Genomic DNA, 18,599 nt, shown 5'->3' on the forward strand with positions numbered 1-18,599 from the left:
TACTTATATAAAATGTCAAGGTTACATAGAATGAATCGAGATGCCATCATGTTTAAACATTATAACTACATATTTATGGAGTACATTTTTGTTCTTGCATTTAAAGGAGTACTAAATTTTTCACTCAAAAATTATTATATCTTACGTTCTAAAGTAATAAAGTCATTTTGCTATTTTGGTACGATAAAAACATTTAATAATAACACGGAATGCTTAAAATTCAAGAAAAAAAATGGCATAATAATCATTCTAACTTAAAATCTGAGCAACCTAAAATTCCGAAACTGAAACTAGACTACCGGATTGACTGATTGTACTCTACGCTTTAACAGCAGTACACTCACCAAATTGTGTAATTGCATCCCACTACAGGTAGAGTGCTGAGAGACTTGGTTATTGAAGCTGCATTTCTTCTGCTCAGCATTTAGAATAGCTCGGAAAGTTTCGGTCCTCTGCCAGATCTCTCATGGCAGTCCCAGTAGAGGAAGCCATTGCTGCGCTGTCCACATTTTCATTGGAGGTAATTGCAAATTCAGTTATTATACCGTTGTTTTTGCTTTAATTGTTGATTTCTGTGGATAATTAAGCAAATGGGAACTTCAATTTGGTTTAGGACGATCAACCAGAAATTCAAGGACCTGGATTTTGGGTGTCAACTGAGAGAGGTGCAACTATTAGTCCAATTGGTAAGTTCTATGATACTATCAAGTTTTTGTTTCCTTAAAGGCATGTGTGCTACAGTTAGATGTTTTTGTGAACTTCTATGCTAAATGGTTTTGTGTTTTCTTTGTTAAATTCATGTTAATTGAATGGGAACTGTTAAGCGAAAGGGAAAGCAAGACATTCCTTGTTATGGCGCACAGTTTGCCTCACAAAAGCATATTTTAATGAATTTAGGTGTTTGTGTCAACTTGATTTCATGCAGAACTTCAGCTCATGAATTGCAGAAGACACCAAATATCTGAGAAGAACTTCATAATCATGCCTAGATAGGTGGTACACAATGTAGAGCAGCATAATTATTTTTGTGGTTTCAAGTATTTTCTATAAGCTAATAGTTGGAACTTGGGTTATAAATGGGCTGCCGCTTCGGACAGAACCAGGGGTTGGCTAAATTTAATTCTTGTACGAATTGGTTTAAAGATTTTCTTCTGACACACAGACTTAGTTTGTTGATTAAAAGCTCCAAGCTAGTTCCAAGATGATCTAGACATAAATAGATCAAGTAGGTGAATGCTGCTTTGTCTTTTTAGTGTGAAAAAGGTACCCTTGAATATATTCAATCAACAATTTCAATCTGTTTGGTTAGTAAAAACTTAAATTAAGATAAATTCAGTTCTTACTTCTTTCACTGAGAAAATGGAGCCAAATGAATATGTCCTCAGTAAGAACTTTCTTGGATCATCTAAAGGGTTTTTGCAAATCCTGTATCCTATCTACATCTATTTTTTTTTGCAAATCTTGTTCCAAACTTTTTGCATGTTTTTGCAATCAAAGCCATACTTAACAAGTGGTACCTTTCAATCTTTCATTTCCGCGTTCTGATTGCAGAATATAGTGATGTTTCCGCCTATCGCTTATCTTTATCCGAGGACACGAAAGCCATTAATCAGCTGGTATGTCAATTTACCGTTGTATATTCTCTTTGTTGAATAATTCTATAATTCTCAGTATGATTTATCTTTCCCTTAGAGGCTTAGACTTTGTGAATGCAATCAGACTTTGTTCTTGCGTTTTCCACTCTGTGATTGGTTTTTCATGACTATCAACTGGTAACTTTTGTCAATGGTTGCAGAATTTGCTTGTCCGAGAAGGCAAGGAAATGGGTTCAGTGCTTTATACATATCGGAGTTGTGTTAAAGCCCTTCCACAGGTCAATTTGAATCACCTTTGACCTCTAAACTACTTCTATTTTTCAGTCATGCTTTCACATTGGCTGTAAATCACGTTTAAGATCTACAAGACTTATCTTACAAAATCTTACCTAATAAAGGCAAGAAAAAGGAAATTAATTGTTGTTCTTACACATTTTGAGCATCATATGAAGCTAAGAATTGAATTACATTATCCTTTTGATTCCTATTTTACTTCTGTTTTTCATTTTATATATGCTATAATGGATGAGAGAGGCTCAAGTAGGATAAATGATTTGAATGAGCTCTGTAGTTCCGTAGGTAACTTATGTTTACATGGGTCTGATACAGAAAACTAGTGTGTGCCACCTTTAAGTCATACTATAAAAGAATGTGCTCTTGCTCTTCATGTTTTACCTTATGGCATAATAATTTTAAGTGCACTCATGGCAGCTCCCAGATTCTATGAAGCAAAGTCAGGCCAACTTGTATCTGGAAACTTACCAAGTTTTAGACCTAGAGATGAGCCGTTTGCGCGAAATTCAGCGATGGCAAGCATCAGCTTCCTCGAAAGTATGATTATAAATTGCCACCTATTTTCTTTTCATAGTTTTAGTTCTTCTTTGGAACATGAAGATAATTTATCTTCATACAGCTAGCAGCTGATATGCAACGTTTCTCTAGGCCAGAACGGCGCATCAATGGTCCTACCATAACTCATCTCTGGTTTGTTGATGACATCATTTATTTCCTTATCAAGTTTTAATATTTGGTCAGTTTTACTTATACATCATGTGTAATAGCAATTTGCTTAAAAATGGGAAATTTAAGCTATTCAACGTTATATCACCTGTTTCATATGTCAGATTTATTTTCTGAAGTAAATTCCTTTCCTGTTACTCTACTAAGGTTGGTGTTTAACTAGGTTGACCAATGATAATTTGAACATTCCTCTTTTATGTGACAAATCTCAGTAAAGTAATGCTTCTTTAGGTGTTGTTATAAAAATTGAATTCTCTATTGCGATTAACATCTAGCAATTCAACCAGTTCCTCATATTCCTGTTACTGTAGCTTGTTGACATCAGATATTGAAAAAACTCAACCTTTTTCTATATCTTGAACATTATACCTTAGCTGGAAAGGTAGTTAGCTAATTGCATGATTCATTGCAGGTCAATGCTGAAGTTACTAGATGTGTTGGTCCAACTTGATCATCTAAAAAATGCAAAGGCTAGCATTCCTAATGACTTCTCTTGGTACAAAAGGTATACCATGCATTATTCAATGGAAAAATGTAAATTTTATGCTTTTCAGTTTATTTACTGATTCTCAATTCTGGTATCTGGAAGTATTTACATTTTCTGTGCTGCAGTTATCATACAGGAGTAAAGTTATTGTGCAATATTAACGGGAAAATAACTTATTATCTTATGTAAACAGTGCTTTAGTTTCATCCATTTTTTATAGGAGTAGTATTTTTTATTCATGAAATTTTGTTGAAGTGAGTTGCCCTATACATCAGTCACTATTCTCTTACATTTAGATCCTGTTTTAAATACTTGTTTGAGAACATAATTTGTCACGGTTCTTGATTTAGATCCAGTTGTCTGGATGGTGACATTGCTAATTAAATTATGTATGTTTCTTACTCACATATATAATTATCTAACACGGGGATCATATAATTTGGAACGAAAAAGAATGAAAGAAAGAAAGAGAGAAAGAAAGAAAGACTTGACAATACACACACTAGGTTGGTTGTTAATGTGCATTGCATTAACTGGGATAAAAGAAAACAGATATCGCTAATTTTTGAATGAGCTGTGATGGGGAATCGTCTGCTAAGCTAATTCATTATAATAAGTGCTACACTTAAGCTGTAATCTTGCTTTAGCTTGAGTTCTTAGTTTACTATATTGCCAGATTCTCTTTTCAGTATTCTCTTTCCACTGATTTTGTTCTTCAGTATACTCTTTCATGGGTTTATATATATCTTCATAACTTTCACTAGAGTTGATTCAGTTGAAGCTGCTAAACATGCATTTGTATTTAATGATCAGGACATTTACACAAGTTAGTGTGCAGTGGCAAGATACTGATTCAATGAGGGAAGAGCTGGATGACTTACAGGTGAGAGATCCACTCTTCATTGTCTTGTGTTTTTTCTTGAATATTGTGAAAAAATGTTGTTTTGCTCTGATGAACTTTATTTGAGAAACTTGTTTTTTTTTTAATATAAATAATACGTACAATATTATGTATCTTGACAGATTTTTCTCAGTACGAGGTGGGCAATTTTGTTGAATTTGCACGTTGAGATGTTCAGGGTCAACAAGTATCCTTCATGTCAATATTTGATTATTTTCTTGTTAACATATCTTCACACTTACTGTTTTAAGTTACTCCTAACATATATAGCTTGAGTCACTGCCAACTATGCATACTCCACATCTTTTTTCTTTCACATAAGAACTGTATTTGAAAAAAGGACCATCTTTTTTTCTTTTTTTCAAATATACTAAAGCAGTTCCTCGTTAAAGCCATTTGCTATATCCTCGTTAGTTTTTGACGGAACCGTAAAAAAGGACCGATCCGACGACGATTTCATTTGTTTAGGACTCGATTTTCAAAAAGTGAATGTTCTGGACCAACTTCATATTTCGGCCATATGTTTAGGACAAAAATAGTACTCCCTCCGTCCCATAATAGATGGCACACTTAAGGAATGGCACGAGATTTTAGGAGATGTTGTTTTGTGTGTTAGGTGGAGAGAGAAAATAATATATTTATATTAATGTGAGAGGAAGCTTTTTCCAAAAAGGGAAATATGACATCTTTTGTGAGACAAACTAAAAAGGAAGTGTGACATCTATTATTGGACGGAGGGACTAGGGAGTACTTTACTCCAGTTTTTCCTCAAGATTATATATTGTTTGCCTACATATGCTTTGTGAACCCCTTAACTTGCAACAGTGTTGAAGACATCCTCCAAGTTCTCATAGTTTTTGCTGTTGAGTCACTGGAGTTAAATTTCGCCCTTCTCTTTCCAGAGCGCCACATCCTTCTCCGTGTGTTGCCTGTTCTTGTTGTATTGGCAGCTTCATCAGAAAAAGATAGCGAGTCTCTGTACAAGAGGGTAAAAATCAACAGATTGGTCAATATATTTAAGGTACAAAACTATCCACATATCAGTTGTCTGCAGGTGTTACCTATCACCTTTCCAGTTCGTTGGTATACGATTGTAATGAATCAATCCATATTTATGCAGAATGATCCTGTCATCCCTGCATTTCCAGATCTTCATCTTTCTCCAGCTGCGATACTAAAAGAGTTGTCAACATACTTCCCAAAATTTTCGGCTCAAACTCGGTTTCTCACTCTTCATTCACCCCATGAGCTGCCACCTCGTGAAGCACAAGAATATCCTTGAAATTGTGTATAGATTTTTATAAGACTGATATGTTGTTTAACAGTATAATTTCTTCTTTTATGGGAGTCATGCACTCTTTTCCAGAAAAATGATTTATAGGGATACATATGTTCACTAGCGACATGAGTAATATTCCCTTGACTTCATTTACTTATCAGCGTCACTTTTTAATCATCAACCACATTGGGGCAGTTCGTGCGGAACATGATGACTTCTCCATTCGTTTTGCTTCTGCCTTGAATCAGGTGCTCTCTCTCTTTCACACACGCACACATGCAAGCGAACCTACCCCAACCCCCACCCCCATCCCCTCTCCTTCAGTAATTGATTTAAGTGCATTTTGGTCTTCTCTTATTTATGTCATGCTAATTTTTGTTTAATTCCTCTTTGCAGCTTGCTCTATTAAAAACAATGGATGGTGCAGATGTGGAGTTTGCAAAGGAAGTCAAAGGAAATGTCTATGATATGGTTGTTGAAGGTTTTCAACTCCTAAGTAGATGGAGTGCACGTATTTGGGAACAGTGTGCATGGAAATTTTCACGACCATGCAAGGAGCCTGTTTCCACAGAGTTGCATGAGCCATCATCTTTTTCTGACTACGAGAAGGTCTTACTTGACATTTCTTTTTTGTTCATCTGAAAGAAATTCAGGTTGCATATCATTGTTTCTTCTATCCGTAAGCTAGAAATACAACATTGGTTTACGCACTCACATCATTAGGATCTACAGAGTCCACACCTGTATGTAACTTTTGTTGGCATAAGTTAGTAGAACCTGAAGAAATGAAACCTGAACCTTTTCCTTTGAAATCCAATAATTTCTCAAACATAAGTGCTTAATTGTGCTGTAGGTGGTAAGATATAATTATAGTGCTGAGGAAAGAAAAGCCATGGTAGAACTTGTGAGCTACATCAAGGGAATTGGGTCATTAATGCAGAAGTCTGACACACTAGTGGCAGATGCCTTGTGGGAAACTGTTCATGCTGAGGTCCAAGATTTTGTGCAAAATATACTTGCCACTATGCTGCGGACTACCTTCCGTAAGAAGAAAGATCTTTCTAGGTACAAATTTCCTGATCTTGATTTTATATGTAAATTTGGAATGTCAGACTGCTAAAAGCTTTGGTTACTCGTGACTTTTAACCTCATTATCAATCAATAGCATGTTGAAAGTGCTCCCTTGTTTCACTTCAAAATTTTGCCATCATGAAGACCTTTATTATGAAAAATTTAGCAGGTTTTTGGTCTCATCAGTTTGTTATTTGCAGGATTCTTTCTGATATGCGTACCCTTTCAGCCGATTGGATGGCAAATACAAGCAAACCTGATTCTGACATGCAAGGTTTCCAGCATGGAGGTGAAGAAAGTAGAGGAGCCTTCTTTTACCCAAGACCAGTAGCACCTACAGCTGCGCAGGTTTGTGTTTTCATGTCTTATTACATTGGTTTGCAGATGAATATTGCACAACTCACATGAGTCTTTACCTAAATGGAGCTTTGTGACAGAAGAACATATTTTCATGTTTAGAGTAATCAAAATAACTGCATAGATTCATTCATTTTTCCTTGTATCATGCTATCATATCAGTTAAGAACTTTAGGTATATGAAATGACTCGTTCATTCTATCCATGCATGCGTAGAGGTTGTTTGACATAACCATCCTTGCTTGTTTAATTTTACCTCTTTGAATACTTTATGACCATGAACTAACACAGAACTTTCTCCATCTCATTACACCTGCCAATCCAGATCCACTGTTTACAATTCTTGATATACGAGGTGGTGTCAGGTGGAAACATGAGGAAGCCTGGTGGTCTTTTTGGCAATACTGGTTCTGAAATTCCTGTCAATGATTTAAAGCAGTTGGAAACATTCTTCTACAAGCTTGGGTTTTTCTTGCATATATTAGATTATACAGGTTTTGTTAAACATGTCCTGTTCAATTAATTCTCATCTCCTGGAACATATTGGAACATATATTTATGGCATTGGAATCTTATTATTACTTGTAACATTTCATGAACAACTGAAAAATATCAAGTTTAGACATTCTATATCTTTCTATGTGAAACACAACTTATTTTCAGCATCATTAATGTATCCCAAATAACAGCATCTTCCTGCTTTTCTTTAATGTGGTCTTTCAGAAAATCTAAATGTGTAGATGTGATTACATTATATATTTTCTAGTTATGCATTGACATTGCTGCATGTCCTGGTTAATATCTTGGCCTTAATAGACATATTGCTGGTTTAAGAAAGTCAAAATTCAATCATTTAACCTTCTTTACCATCATGCATTATATCTCTCATTTTATACCATACAACACTATTACTTACCATGCATATCCTCGCTATACTTGGCTAACCACTGTTATGTTTTTGCAGCGACTATTGCAAACTTGACAGATCTTGGTTTCTTATGGTTCAGGGAATTCTATTTGGAATCTTCTAGGGTTATTCAGGTAAAATTCTGATGGAAATTTTGGAGAATTATAGCCGGGGATTGGTTGGTAACATTGTTCATGTACTTCGTATAAGCACCCATAACACTGGTGGTGGATGAAGATGACTTCCCAACATTCTCCTAAATAACTTAATCGTCATTGTCTCTGCACATTAAAATCAACTATACAAATTATTGTGTGAATCACCCATGTTTAAATCTATGTTTCATTCTGTGTGATCATGTTAACATATGTCCTTAAATATTTATAACATATGGTTCCCAAAGCCGGTCTCCAATCTTTTGCATATTACTTGTATTCCAGCTAATCCGCTGTGAAGCAACTCTGTTTTTGTGCTTTTTTGCTCATGGATATTAAGAGAATCTATGCATAATTTCCTGCAGTTTCCTATTGAATGTTCCCTTCCTTGGATGCTGGTGGACCATGTAATAGAGTCTCAAAATGCTGGTCTTCTTGAGAGTGTATTGATTCCCTTTGACATCTATAATGATGCTTCTCAGCACGCACTTGTAGTTCTCAAGCAACGATTCCTTTACGATGAAATTGAAGCAGAGGTAACTAAATATAAACAACACGTCAAAGTAAAGAGTTCTGGGTTATGTTTATATAGTTGTACCTGTTGCTATACTGCATTCAAGCGTTTTGTACTGTATTTTCATGAACTATATTCTGCATGAATGTGCATGCTTTAGAGAGAAGGCTTCTGTTTCCTTTTTCAGGTGGACAACTGCTTTGATATATTTATAGCAAAATTATGCGACACCATTTTCACGTACTACAAGAGTTGGGCAGCAAGGTTTTTGCCTCAACCTTTTTACATAATACTTTCTGGACAGATTAAATCTAATGGAATTTTCTTATTCATTTTCAAAGTGAGCTGCTGGACCCATCATTCCTGTTTGCCTTGGACATTGGTGAGAAGTTTTCAGTTCAGCCTATGAGATTCTCTGCATTATTAAAAGTTACTAGAGTGAAGGTAGGAAAATATATGTTGTATCCTCTTTGGTCAGTATGTTACTTTTCTATTGTTAAACTGATCCGTTTATCTTCTCGGTTTTCGTGTGAGGTTGGTTTCTCTGCCAGAGTGCCAGTTATATTTTACAATTGTTTTCATCGTATAGAAAACTTGAGTCCCCCTTTATGTATGTACTTTATGCTAAAATTGATTTTCCATGGTGAGCAGTTGCTTGGAAGGACCATCAACTTGAGAAGTTTGATCTCTGAAAGGCTAAACAAAATGTGTCGGGAGAATATTGAATTTCTTTTTGATAGATTTGAGTCTCAAGATATATGCGCTATTGTGGTGAGTGTTCGGTGAAAAACGTTTCATGTGTTAGCTAAATTCCCTCTCTAAATAACCACCTCGATTTCAGGAATTGGAAAAGCTCCTTGAAGTCTTGCAACTTGCTCATGAACTATTGTGCAAAGATCTAACTCTTGATTCATTTACGCTCATGTTGAGTGAGATGCAAGAGAATGTATCTCTTGTTTCTTATTCTAGCAGGCTTGCAACACAGGTAGAATTATGTGCTTATTGTTTTCCGCTAATCTTCTTTCCTTATATTTTGCTTAGAACATCCAGATTCTCTTTCTATCAAATTGTGTCAGGTGAAGGTTTCCCATTTATAACAAATAACATTGTTGCTTCTGTTCAAGGATTTGTCACCTTGTTGTCTCATGAGTCATGATTCACTTTGTCTGCCTGAGCAGTATTTTGAATGATTGAGTTTCTTATTTGACATCTTATGCTCAATCTGAAATATTGGAATGTTAAGATAGTATTAACAGTTCTAATTCATTTCAATATGAAGTGTTGGAATTTGTGCGATTGCATATATCACTTAGCATGCCAATGGGTTATTGGCTAAGAGATAGTTAAATAAATTAAATTCAAATTTCTCCATAACTCCAACAAATAAATTATATTCAAATTTCTCCATGATTCCGACATTTATGCGACGTTGAAACTCATCAAGTAACCAATTGTAACTGCAAGCATTTCCATCCTCCAAATGGCAAGGGGTGAATGCTACTACATTGATTCTGGTTGATGATTGTGCCAATATGTATATCATGTGGCACATTACCGGACCATTGTTTCAATTGGTGACCGCTACTACATGAATTAGCACTTGTTTTGTTTTTTTTTGCCCGATCATCCCGATACTGCAATTCTAACAAATTGCTTGCGTAACTTCTGGACTTTCAGATTTGGACAGAGATGCAAAATGACTTCTTACCCAACTTTATCCTGTGTAATACAACTCAGCGCTTCGTTAGATCATCAAGAGTGCCTCCTGTCCCTGTTCAAAAGCCATCAGTTCCTCAGGCAAAGCCAAACTTTTACTTTGGTACCCAAGTAAGAAATTTCAACCTATAGCAATTAACAATTTCCTTGCCATGTAATCTCTAAATGAACTAATTCCATGAAGCATGTGCACGATGATCATAATATCTCGTGTTTTAAGTTATTTTAAAGAGTAGGTCAAACGGTACTTTAGTTTCATAGAGTTCTTTCGTTTCAGTTTTAATTACAAGAATCTATAAACCTGATAAAACTTGTGATCAATGTGACATATTTATTTATTAGTAATGCATGTATTTATACACGCACACATATACATGTTAATTGTTTGCTGTCCTTCAAAATCTAGCTTGACTACGGATGAATTATGGAATTTAGCTGATTGTCATTTTTCACTAAGTTTCTTCACAATTTTTTGGTTTCTGATGTATTGCTTTTATGTGTGTTTGGTGCTACTATCCTCTTCTTATTCACTGACTCCACTTTCATGTGCTTGTGACTCGAAGGACCTAAATTCTGCACACCAGAGCTTTGCTCGATTGCACAGTGCATTTTTTGGTATTCCTCACATGCACTCCATCGTCAGACTCCTGGGGTCCAGATCATTACCATGGCTTATCCGAGCACTATTAGATCATGTGTCAAATAAGGTTTGTCTTATCCTCCTTAAACTTTTCTTCATACCCCCTCTGTCCCATAAAAATACGGGCATTTCCATTTATGGAAAGTTATCCTAATTTCTGACCCCTATACATCAAGTTATTTACAACTTATGCCACCGTTAAAAACACTAATAATTATGGGGTCCCACTATCCACTAACACTCTTAAGTTTTAACTACCCTTCTCCTCTCCTCTCTTATTTTACTTGTCTTAATGAGTTAATTCCCGTGCCATATCATCTGCCCATATTTTTATGGGACGGAGGGAGTAATTCTTTGTTCATGTTGGATAGGAAATCATAAAAAATATTTTCTTCGATTTAATGGCACGATTTCATGTATGCTTGGTTTGTTCTCGATTAGACAATTAGAGTTAATATGCCTTATGTTATAAGTTTGATTTAAAAACTCTTAATTTTATCTACCACTGTCTTGCCTAACTCTCTTGATGACTAAAAAGATGTAATTGGTTTCTAGTAGTTTACCATGTAAATGTTGAGTTAGACATACCATTATTAAAATCTTCTGTTACCACCATCAGGGCCATCTTCTGTTTATTTATTACTACAAGTTAGTCGCATTTGATATTTCTAAATTTATTTTGCAGATCACATCTCTCGAACCAATGATCACCGGGTTGCAAGAGGTTCTACCCAAATCTATAGGACTGCTTCCTTTTGATGGCGGTGTATCAGGTACATGATGTATCGAGCATCATTCACAAGCTATCCTCTGCATTTACAATTCATATCTTCATAAATATAATCCAGACGAGAGCTTGTGGATAATGCTTTTCCTTCACATTAAGATAGTAAGAGCTTTCTTTGTAGTGGTCCATTGAATTTATAGAAGCTGCTACATTTTCTTTGTTAATAAGCAAAGTGAAAAGCAATTTTGTTTTGAAATAAAAATGTCGTTCTTGTCTTTGAAAACTATCTAAAATTTCTGGGTTCTGTGAAATCTCCCTGCTAGATAAGTAGGAAATATTCTTGTCATTTTTCTCTCAGGTTATGGACCCTTACTTTGTAGGCATTCTCGTCATTTTTCTAGGTTGTGTCAGGGTTGTTCAGGAACATCTTAATTGCTGGCAGTCGAAATCAGAACTGAAACTTGAGGCTCTTCGTGGAATAAAGGAAATAGGAAGCATCTTGTACTGGATGAGTCTGCTTGATATTGTTCTGGTGAGTTTCTATGGACTTGGCCATTTCTTTTAACGAGATCCAGGAGATTTACTGAATTATGACGAAGCGTCTAAAAGATCAATCATTGGTTAATTGACTAAATATGAAGATCTATAATACTCTTGCCAATGCTTTACCTTCATGTCCTAGACCTTGGCCTTCTTGATTCAGCTCTAATTCAAGTGCAATTTTTTATGCAAAATCCCAATGTACATGAAAATGTCCATTTGCACTTAGATACTTTAAATAGTTTATATACAGAAAATCATTTTGGTGATGGTGCTTCTAGCTTATACTCTTAATTTCACTTTACCCGACAGAGAGAAGTAGACACTAGCCAATTCATGCAAACCGCTCCTTGGCTGGGTATAACTCCCGGTGCGGAGGGACAAGCAATACAATTCCAGGATGGCGAAGATAGCCCTATCATTAGCCTATTTAAATCGATAGCAGTTACAAGTGTTTCAAACCCTAGCTTCCCAAACTCATCATCGTTCAGAGTCCTTTCACGACAAGCAGAAGCTGCTGGTATTTATTTCTTTTCGATCTCTTCATCTTCTTTACTGTGTATCAGATGTACTGATGGTTATCGAACCATTGGAAAATGCATGCTAACTAGTATTAGTTTCATGATCTGAAAAACACATTAAACTCATTCAGTTTTCGAACTCAGCATAATATCCTTTATAATACAGTTTACGCCTCATCATCTTCATCTGATGCATAATCATGATGGCATATTATCCTTTGACTCGATAGGAAAGCCAGGAGCCTATTACTACATTTTTAACATGGCTCATCTATCATACACATATAAGCCAAATGGACGCTCTAATTCACCTCAAGGCAGAATTATAAGATGTGAACATTGAAATAGATGAGAGTAGACAATGCTCCCCAACAGCTTTGATGCTATCGAGTTTGTTCTATCTTCGTTCTCGGTTCCCTGATTATCATATCATTGTTGTTTTTTCTCTGTGATTCTATATAATTTGGTTTGTAAACTTTTATGCAGACCTGTTATACAAGTCAAACATCAATGCCGGGAGTGTGCTGGAATATTCACTTGCTTTTACGAGTGCAGTGTTAGATAAATATTGTACTAAATGGAGCGTTGCTCCCAAGACGGGATTTGTGGATATTACAACTTCAAAGGACTTCTACCGTATATATAGTGGCCTCCAAATGGTAAGAAACAGTTCTTTTGGTTCTTATTTTCGTACTTGCCATCAATTATCTGCAACTTGGTATGTTTTGGCATCACATTAGCAACTCAAGAATAAGGTTTTTTTGTAATCTGGAAATCTTAGAACACAGGAGCATCGGTATGAACAGTTGGAAGACATGATCCTTTCCTCTCCTGATATTACATGATTATATTCGATATTGGGAGGCTTGTACTCATTCTGGAAAATTACGAGATGCAAATTGCTTCCTTTATCGTAGCTGCATCTCACTGTGTTAATCAATTGCAGGAATACCTACACGAAGCTGTTCAAGTACAACCAGGCCATCACGGAATGCTAGGGGATTCAGTTGCTTGGGGTGGCTGTACAATAATTTACTTGCTCGGCCAACAGTTGCATTTTGAGCTGTTCGATTTCTCACATCAAGTCCTCAACGTTGCAGAGGTTGAGGTTGCATCAACTACATCAGCCAATAGGAATTCACACTTCCTCCAAGTATGAATATCTTTCTTTCCTCTTCTCCTTCATTATCTCGGATTCATCCAGCCCCACAAAACACACACACACACACACATGATTTGTCTGATTGCTGACCGGTGTTCCTTGATGAAAGGGCTTCGAAGGCCTATTGGAAGCCATGAAGAAAGCAAGAAGACTGAATAACCATGTTTTCTCAATGCTGAAAGCGCGCTGCCCATTAGAGGACAAGCAAGCTTGCGCGATCAGGCAAAGTGGCGCTCCACTGCACCGGGTCAAGTTCGAGAATACTGTATCTGCCTTCGAAACATTGCCTCAGAAAGGTGCCTGAGCCTACCAGACTCTCAACTCCAATCTTGTAGTATATGTTCTTGTTGATTTTTTTGCATCCTTATTTTTAATACGCCAATGTAATATACTACTAATACTCTACTTCAACTTAAATTGTATGTCTTCAAAACTTAAATGTTTGGTCCAAATGTATGATGTCAAGAGCATGCTTCGGCGATTTAAGACAGGAGTTTGTAGATTTGTTTGTTATCTAAACTGTAAAATTTACTGATGTTTTTTAGGTTGAGTTTTGTCACATGGGTAAAACTGTAAATTTAAAGAACTACACTGAATTGATTATATTAACAGAAGAGAACAAAATTAATGAGTGATATAAAGTTTACTTTTAATTTGGACTTTTAAGATATTTTACATTAAAATTAACTCATGAACATTAAATAATTTAAAATAAATTAATATATTGCATACTTCATTTGCAATAATTTAGGAAAATATTAACCTTTTCAAATTAAATAATTACAAAGTTGAGAAAAAGTATTGCATAATTATTTTAAAATCAAGTTAAAAATATGTGTAAATTTGTCACAAGTCTTTCATATCATTCCCTTTTTTATTATAATTAATTGGTAGCAGTATAATCCAACTCAATTAAAATTTATGAACATTACATATCTTTGTTCTTAAATAAGTAATGCCAACTTTAATTACATTTTCCATTTATTTTATACGTAGTCTTAAAAACAATTTAATATATTTATCTTTGTTCTTAATGAGTAATGCAAACTTTAATTATATTTTCTATTTATTTTTACGAAATAATTCAGGACACGTGGCAGTTTCTTACTGGCCGGATTATGCCCCTGCGCGTATGTAGCAAGCAGATGATATTCCATAAATAAATATTCAAAAAAATTTCGCCTTAAACTTGTCAAAAATAAAGCTTTATTCAGCTAAAATTATTGAGTAAGAAGAAAAAAGAAGGTTAAATACGAAAGAGATGGCGAGCGGTGGCGCCGGCGGCGGAGGTGGCGGAAAGGTGTCGTTCAAAGTTACACTGACCTCTGATCCGAAACTCCCATTCAAAGTGTAAGGTTTTGCTGAATATTTTCTGTTGATTATATCATGATCTGTTACAGTAATTATCTAATTTTTTCTGTAAAAATTGAAAAAAAAAATATAGATTTAGCGTACCGGAGGCAGCCCCTTTTACTGCAGTTCTGAAATTCGCTGCCGAGGAATTCAAAGTGCCTCCCCAAACCAGTGCCATCATCACTAACGGTATGTTTTTATAGGCATTTAATGGATTTTCCTTATTTCATGCTTTCGATATGGGCGAATTCAGCTTCTTTTGTTTGTAGTGCTTCGATAGAAATTGAAAATTGTATATTTTGTGAACTCTAATTCCCACCCTCTCCACTTTTAATCTAGGATTAATAAATAGCAGATCATGTCAATGTACAAGTTTGTTTGTGACAGCTGAATCCTCAAGTAGCGAGAATGGTATTCGGTGGTGATGATTAAGATATGGACTGACTATGCATTTGTCTGCAATTTTAAGTTTGATTTATCAATCTATCATTGCATATTTTGGTAGTTCCCAAGTAAAAATCACTGTTTAGAACAAAAAAGAGAGAGTTATTTAGAAGTTAAATTCGCTCTTATTGGACTTTTACTTCCCTATCATGCGTGTTTTCGAATTTTAAGAGTTTTTTTCTTCTTTACGTTTAATTGGTGTTGTTTATGCAGATGGAGTGGGAATCAATCCTCAGCAGAGTGCAGGTACATAATTTTGATTTCAGTATTTAGCTTATTTAGTTATATAATCTCTATTTGTTTTATGTGTGATCTGTTTTATTATTTTTAGAGTGATTGGAGATTTGTCTTCTTAATGACTATGTAGTAACGTATATTGTGCATCAGCTTATGATTCTATGCTGCAATTTATCGTCCTTATGAATATGATGGAGCAAGATTTGTTTCTTGACCTCTGTTTCACACTTAAGATCGGTGCAACTGGTGTTGTTATTTCTTGACATTTGCATCTATTGTTTTCACCGATGCTGTTTTAACATTTTTTATTTTTACCTGAGTTCTGACCTACCAACACCGTTTTGGCTTCTTTGAACCTAAAATAGGAGATATTTCTGTAATTAGTTGCAGCTTTGTAAAGACCTTGATACCGGCTCAATAATGTGTTTCCTTATCCTTAGGCATGACCTATTGTATGTGGGGTTTGTTTAGTAGCAACTGAGTACATGTCTACTATACCTATTCCGCTGTACTCTTCCAAGTTCAAATTGCTTTACAATGATTACATGCTTCGACTAATACATCTATCCAGAGATCAGACAAACTTAGCTAATTTTGACACCTAAGTTATATGATTTGGTTGTGGTATAAATTTGACCATGGTTTTGGGCTAAGCTTGGGCTCCCTACCTTATATGCTTATCAATTCGGTGCATGAACGTGGATCCGAACGCCCTATGGAAAGGGGCTACCCGAAGGTGTACCCGAATGGGTGCCACCAAAAATGTGGGCCCAAGGGCAGCAAATGGATAGTGGGCCTTGTATATGGGTTTGCTACCCGGCATGTGCCATCCGTGGGCGTATGGTTCTAAAGGGGATGGATTGATATGAATCCCACATTGATTCCACATTGAGGGGTAGTATAGCATATAAGTGAGAGCCAACCATTTACTTTTGACCATAGTGTTGACCTAACTTATATGCTTATCATATCGTGTGTATAGTGTACATATGTTGAGTTGATGCATGGTTTTCGCCTAACTCTTCTTGTGTGAACTGATTTCACAGGAAATGTCTTTCTTAAACATGGCTCAGAACTGCGCTTAATTCCCAGGGATAGAGTCGGTGCCTGTATGTAAGCTTGCGCTCAAGTTTTAGATGGGTTTCCCCTATATGCATTTCAATATGTACTCTATAGACATAATCCTCAAACCTAGTACTGGGAGGTTGCTTTCTCCAGACCAGTCTTTTGTTTTCTTTTGCGCGCAAAAGATGATATTTCCAGTTCTTTAACTCTTATTTAACAGATATAGAAAACATCTTGAGTTTAATTTCAGGATTGTCTTCCGTGATAATTGATGAACCAATAACACTGCTTTTCAGTAGTAGTAGTATTTTTTTATGTTTCTCTTATTTTTGCTTTGCTCAAGTTAATTCTGATTTCATGATCTTTATAGATATTTCCAGATAGGTTATATCTTGATTCTTGACCTAAGTTTCTGCAAATAATGTAACCTGCTCCGGCAACCCAAAAATAGGCCTAATGGGGTGTGACACGGGTTTAATAAAAGTGACCGGAGTATTTGTTGTGAACGGATGGAGTATTTTCTTTTGTTCCTTTATGATGTCTTCCCCAAAAGTGATGGTTTCTGCTTATAAGATGTGAAACCCTATTATAATATTCATGTTCAAGAAAACATTTCACATATGTCCTGTGAAAGAAATAAAGGAGACTAGTAGTTGTGTTGATGGAGGGACAGTAAGTAGAAAGAGTAAGAAGGTTGATGCATGTGACGAATACCAGTCTTTTTAAGCCTTAAATAATTGCCATTTAAAGCCATTGATGCATGGTGAAGGTCCACAACTACTACACCCTTGTCGGTTGGTACTAAAAGTTTGGAAAAAAAATTAATTAGATTTGAATCTCAACCTCATATTTTGTGTTAGAGACGAACAATAATCTACATCCTGTCATATCTTCAGTACAATACATTGCTCCCTCTCCTCAACCCTCTTGACACGACTCGAAAAGAGTTCTTGTCGATATTGATGATGTTTTTTATACACCCGAGCGGGTATGAAGGTAAAATATCGGCATCGGAAAAGTGGTGGAAGTGTGATGAGATCACGGTGGTAGTACTCCTGCCTAACCCTCCACCCTAGTGGTTTTTGTGATAACAAAAAGATCAAGGTGGTAGTACAATCCAAAAATGTTTAATCAAGAAGATAATACATGATCCGTCCTTAGAAAATACTGACAATTATTTCCATCATGCTCCGTTCCTTAAAATTATACACTTTCTATTTTAGGTAAAAAAAATTCTCTAATGGACCTATTCTTCACCAACAATATTTCAATCACATTTTTATAATATATCCATTTTATTTTATCAATTATGCATTAAAACTTGTGTTGTTTTAAAAGTTGCTATTTTTAAAGGACGGAGCTAGCGTAGATGTAGCTTTTTTATGGCATATATCTAGTGTGTCTACATGTGCCTTTTCTTGGAATAATTTGAGTTGCTTGAGAGAGTGATACTTCAAAAGTGTATGTTGTATTTTGGGGAATCCACTTTTTTTTTTTTCATTTCTATAGTAACTAAACTCGGATGAAATCTCCACCACTTGAGGAAATTAAAGCAGGTCATGTGCTACTATTTTACATTATTCCACTTATGAGGCAATAAAACGTACAACGCTCACAACCAACCACAATGGAGGTGAAGCTAATTTTTTTTGCAAATTCTTAAATTCAATAAACCGAAATACCGAATACCCCAATATTGGACTCTGCAACATTCCATTCACCTTTGGAAACCACAAAAGTGGAATTAAATGAAAACCAACACATAAAATATCAAGAATCAAACAAAGGATTTGTGGTCCTTAAAAGTGTATATGTGTTGTGGGACTCACTATTTCTCCTTTTGCAACAAGGGAGAGGGAGCATGCACAACAACGCTTATTGTGAACGTACCAACGTGCTCTAACATCA

General features: G+C 35.6%; 2 protein-coding genes across 2 annotated transcripts; both read left to right on the plus strand.

The window, feature by feature from the left end:
* The first annotated feature begins 266 nt into the window (after window positions 1-266).
* Window positions 267-14,127, plus strand: PIR121 (transcription activator). Its single transcript, XM_048120289.2, has 30 exons — window positions 267-520; window positions 614-686; window positions 1,552-1,616; window positions 1,796-1,873; window positions 2,307-2,426; window positions 2,509-2,579; window positions 3,028-3,120; window positions 3,916-3,985; window positions 4,126-4,190; window positions 4,829-5,024; window positions 5,124-5,275; window positions 5,437-5,530; window positions 5,679-5,891; window positions 6,136-6,347; window positions 6,554-6,701; window positions 7,036-7,204; window positions 7,675-7,751; window positions 8,138-8,308; window positions 8,474-8,550; window positions 8,628-8,730; window positions 8,938-9,057; window positions 9,128-9,271; window positions 9,964-10,113; window positions 10,566-10,709; window positions 11,328-11,415; window positions 11,771-11,901; window positions 12,222-12,429; window positions 12,917-13,089; window positions 13,377-13,583; window positions 13,702-14,127. Exons 1-30 carry the CDS (start codon window positions 467-469, stop codon window positions 13,894-13,896), a joined length of 3,861 nt encoding a protein of 1,286 aa, XP_047976246.1. The 5' UTR covers window positions 267-466; the 3' UTR covers window positions 13,897-14,127.
* Window positions 14,128-14,781: 654 nt separating this feature from the next.
* On the plus strand, window positions 14,782-16,940 carry LOC125223141 (uncharacterized). The gene is made up of 4 exons (XM_048126144.2): window positions 14,782-14,942; window positions 15,037-15,134; window positions 15,603-15,635; window positions 16,673-16,940. Exons 1-4 carry the CDS (start codon window positions 14,854-14,856, stop codon window positions 16,741-16,743), a joined length of 291 nt encoding a protein of 96 aa, XP_047982101.1. The 5' UTR covers window positions 14,782-14,853; the 3' UTR covers window positions 16,744-16,940.
* The last annotated feature ends 1,659 nt before the right edge of the window (window positions 16,941-18,599 follow it).

The sequence above is a fragment of the Salvia hispanica genome, chromosome 1, assembly GCF_029641045.1.
Source record: "Salvia hispanica isolate PSC_SH4W2 chromosome 1, Shi_PSC_v1, whole genome shotgun sequence".
Taxonomy (NCBI): Eukaryota; Viridiplantae; Streptophyta; class Magnoliopsida; order Lamiales; family Lamiaceae; genus Salvia; species Salvia hispanica.

What these genes read in the sequence shown, in the direction of transcription:
- PIR121 (XM_048120289.2), top strand. Translation starts at nt 467, where the DNA reads ATGGCAGTCCCAGTAGAGGAAGCCATTGCTGCGCTGTCCACATTTTCA. An exon ending in AAGCATCAGCTTCCTCGAAA is followed by an intron (nt 2,427 to 2,508) that starts GTATGATTATAA and finishes ATCTTCATACAG; the next exon opens with CTAGCAGCTGATATGCAACG. An exon ending in GCATATATTAGATTATACAG is followed by an intron (nt 7,205 to 7,674) that starts GTTTTGTTAAAC and finishes ATGTTTTTGCAG; the next exon opens with CGACTATTGCAAACTTGACA.
- LOC125223141 (XM_048126144.2), top strand. Translation starts at nt 14,854, where the DNA reads ATGGCGAGCGGTGGCGCCGGCGGCGGAGGTGGCGGAAAGGTGTCGTTC. An exon ending in CCGAAACTCCCATTCAAAGT is followed by an intron (nt 14,943 to 15,036) that starts GTAAGGTTTTGC and finishes AAAAAAATATAG; the next exon opens with ATTTAGCGTACCGGAGGCAG. An exon ending in CAATCCTCAGCAGAGTGCAG is followed by an intron (nt 15,636 to 16,672) that starts GTACATAATTTT and finishes CTGATTTCACAG; the next exon opens with GAAATGTCTTTCTTAAACAT.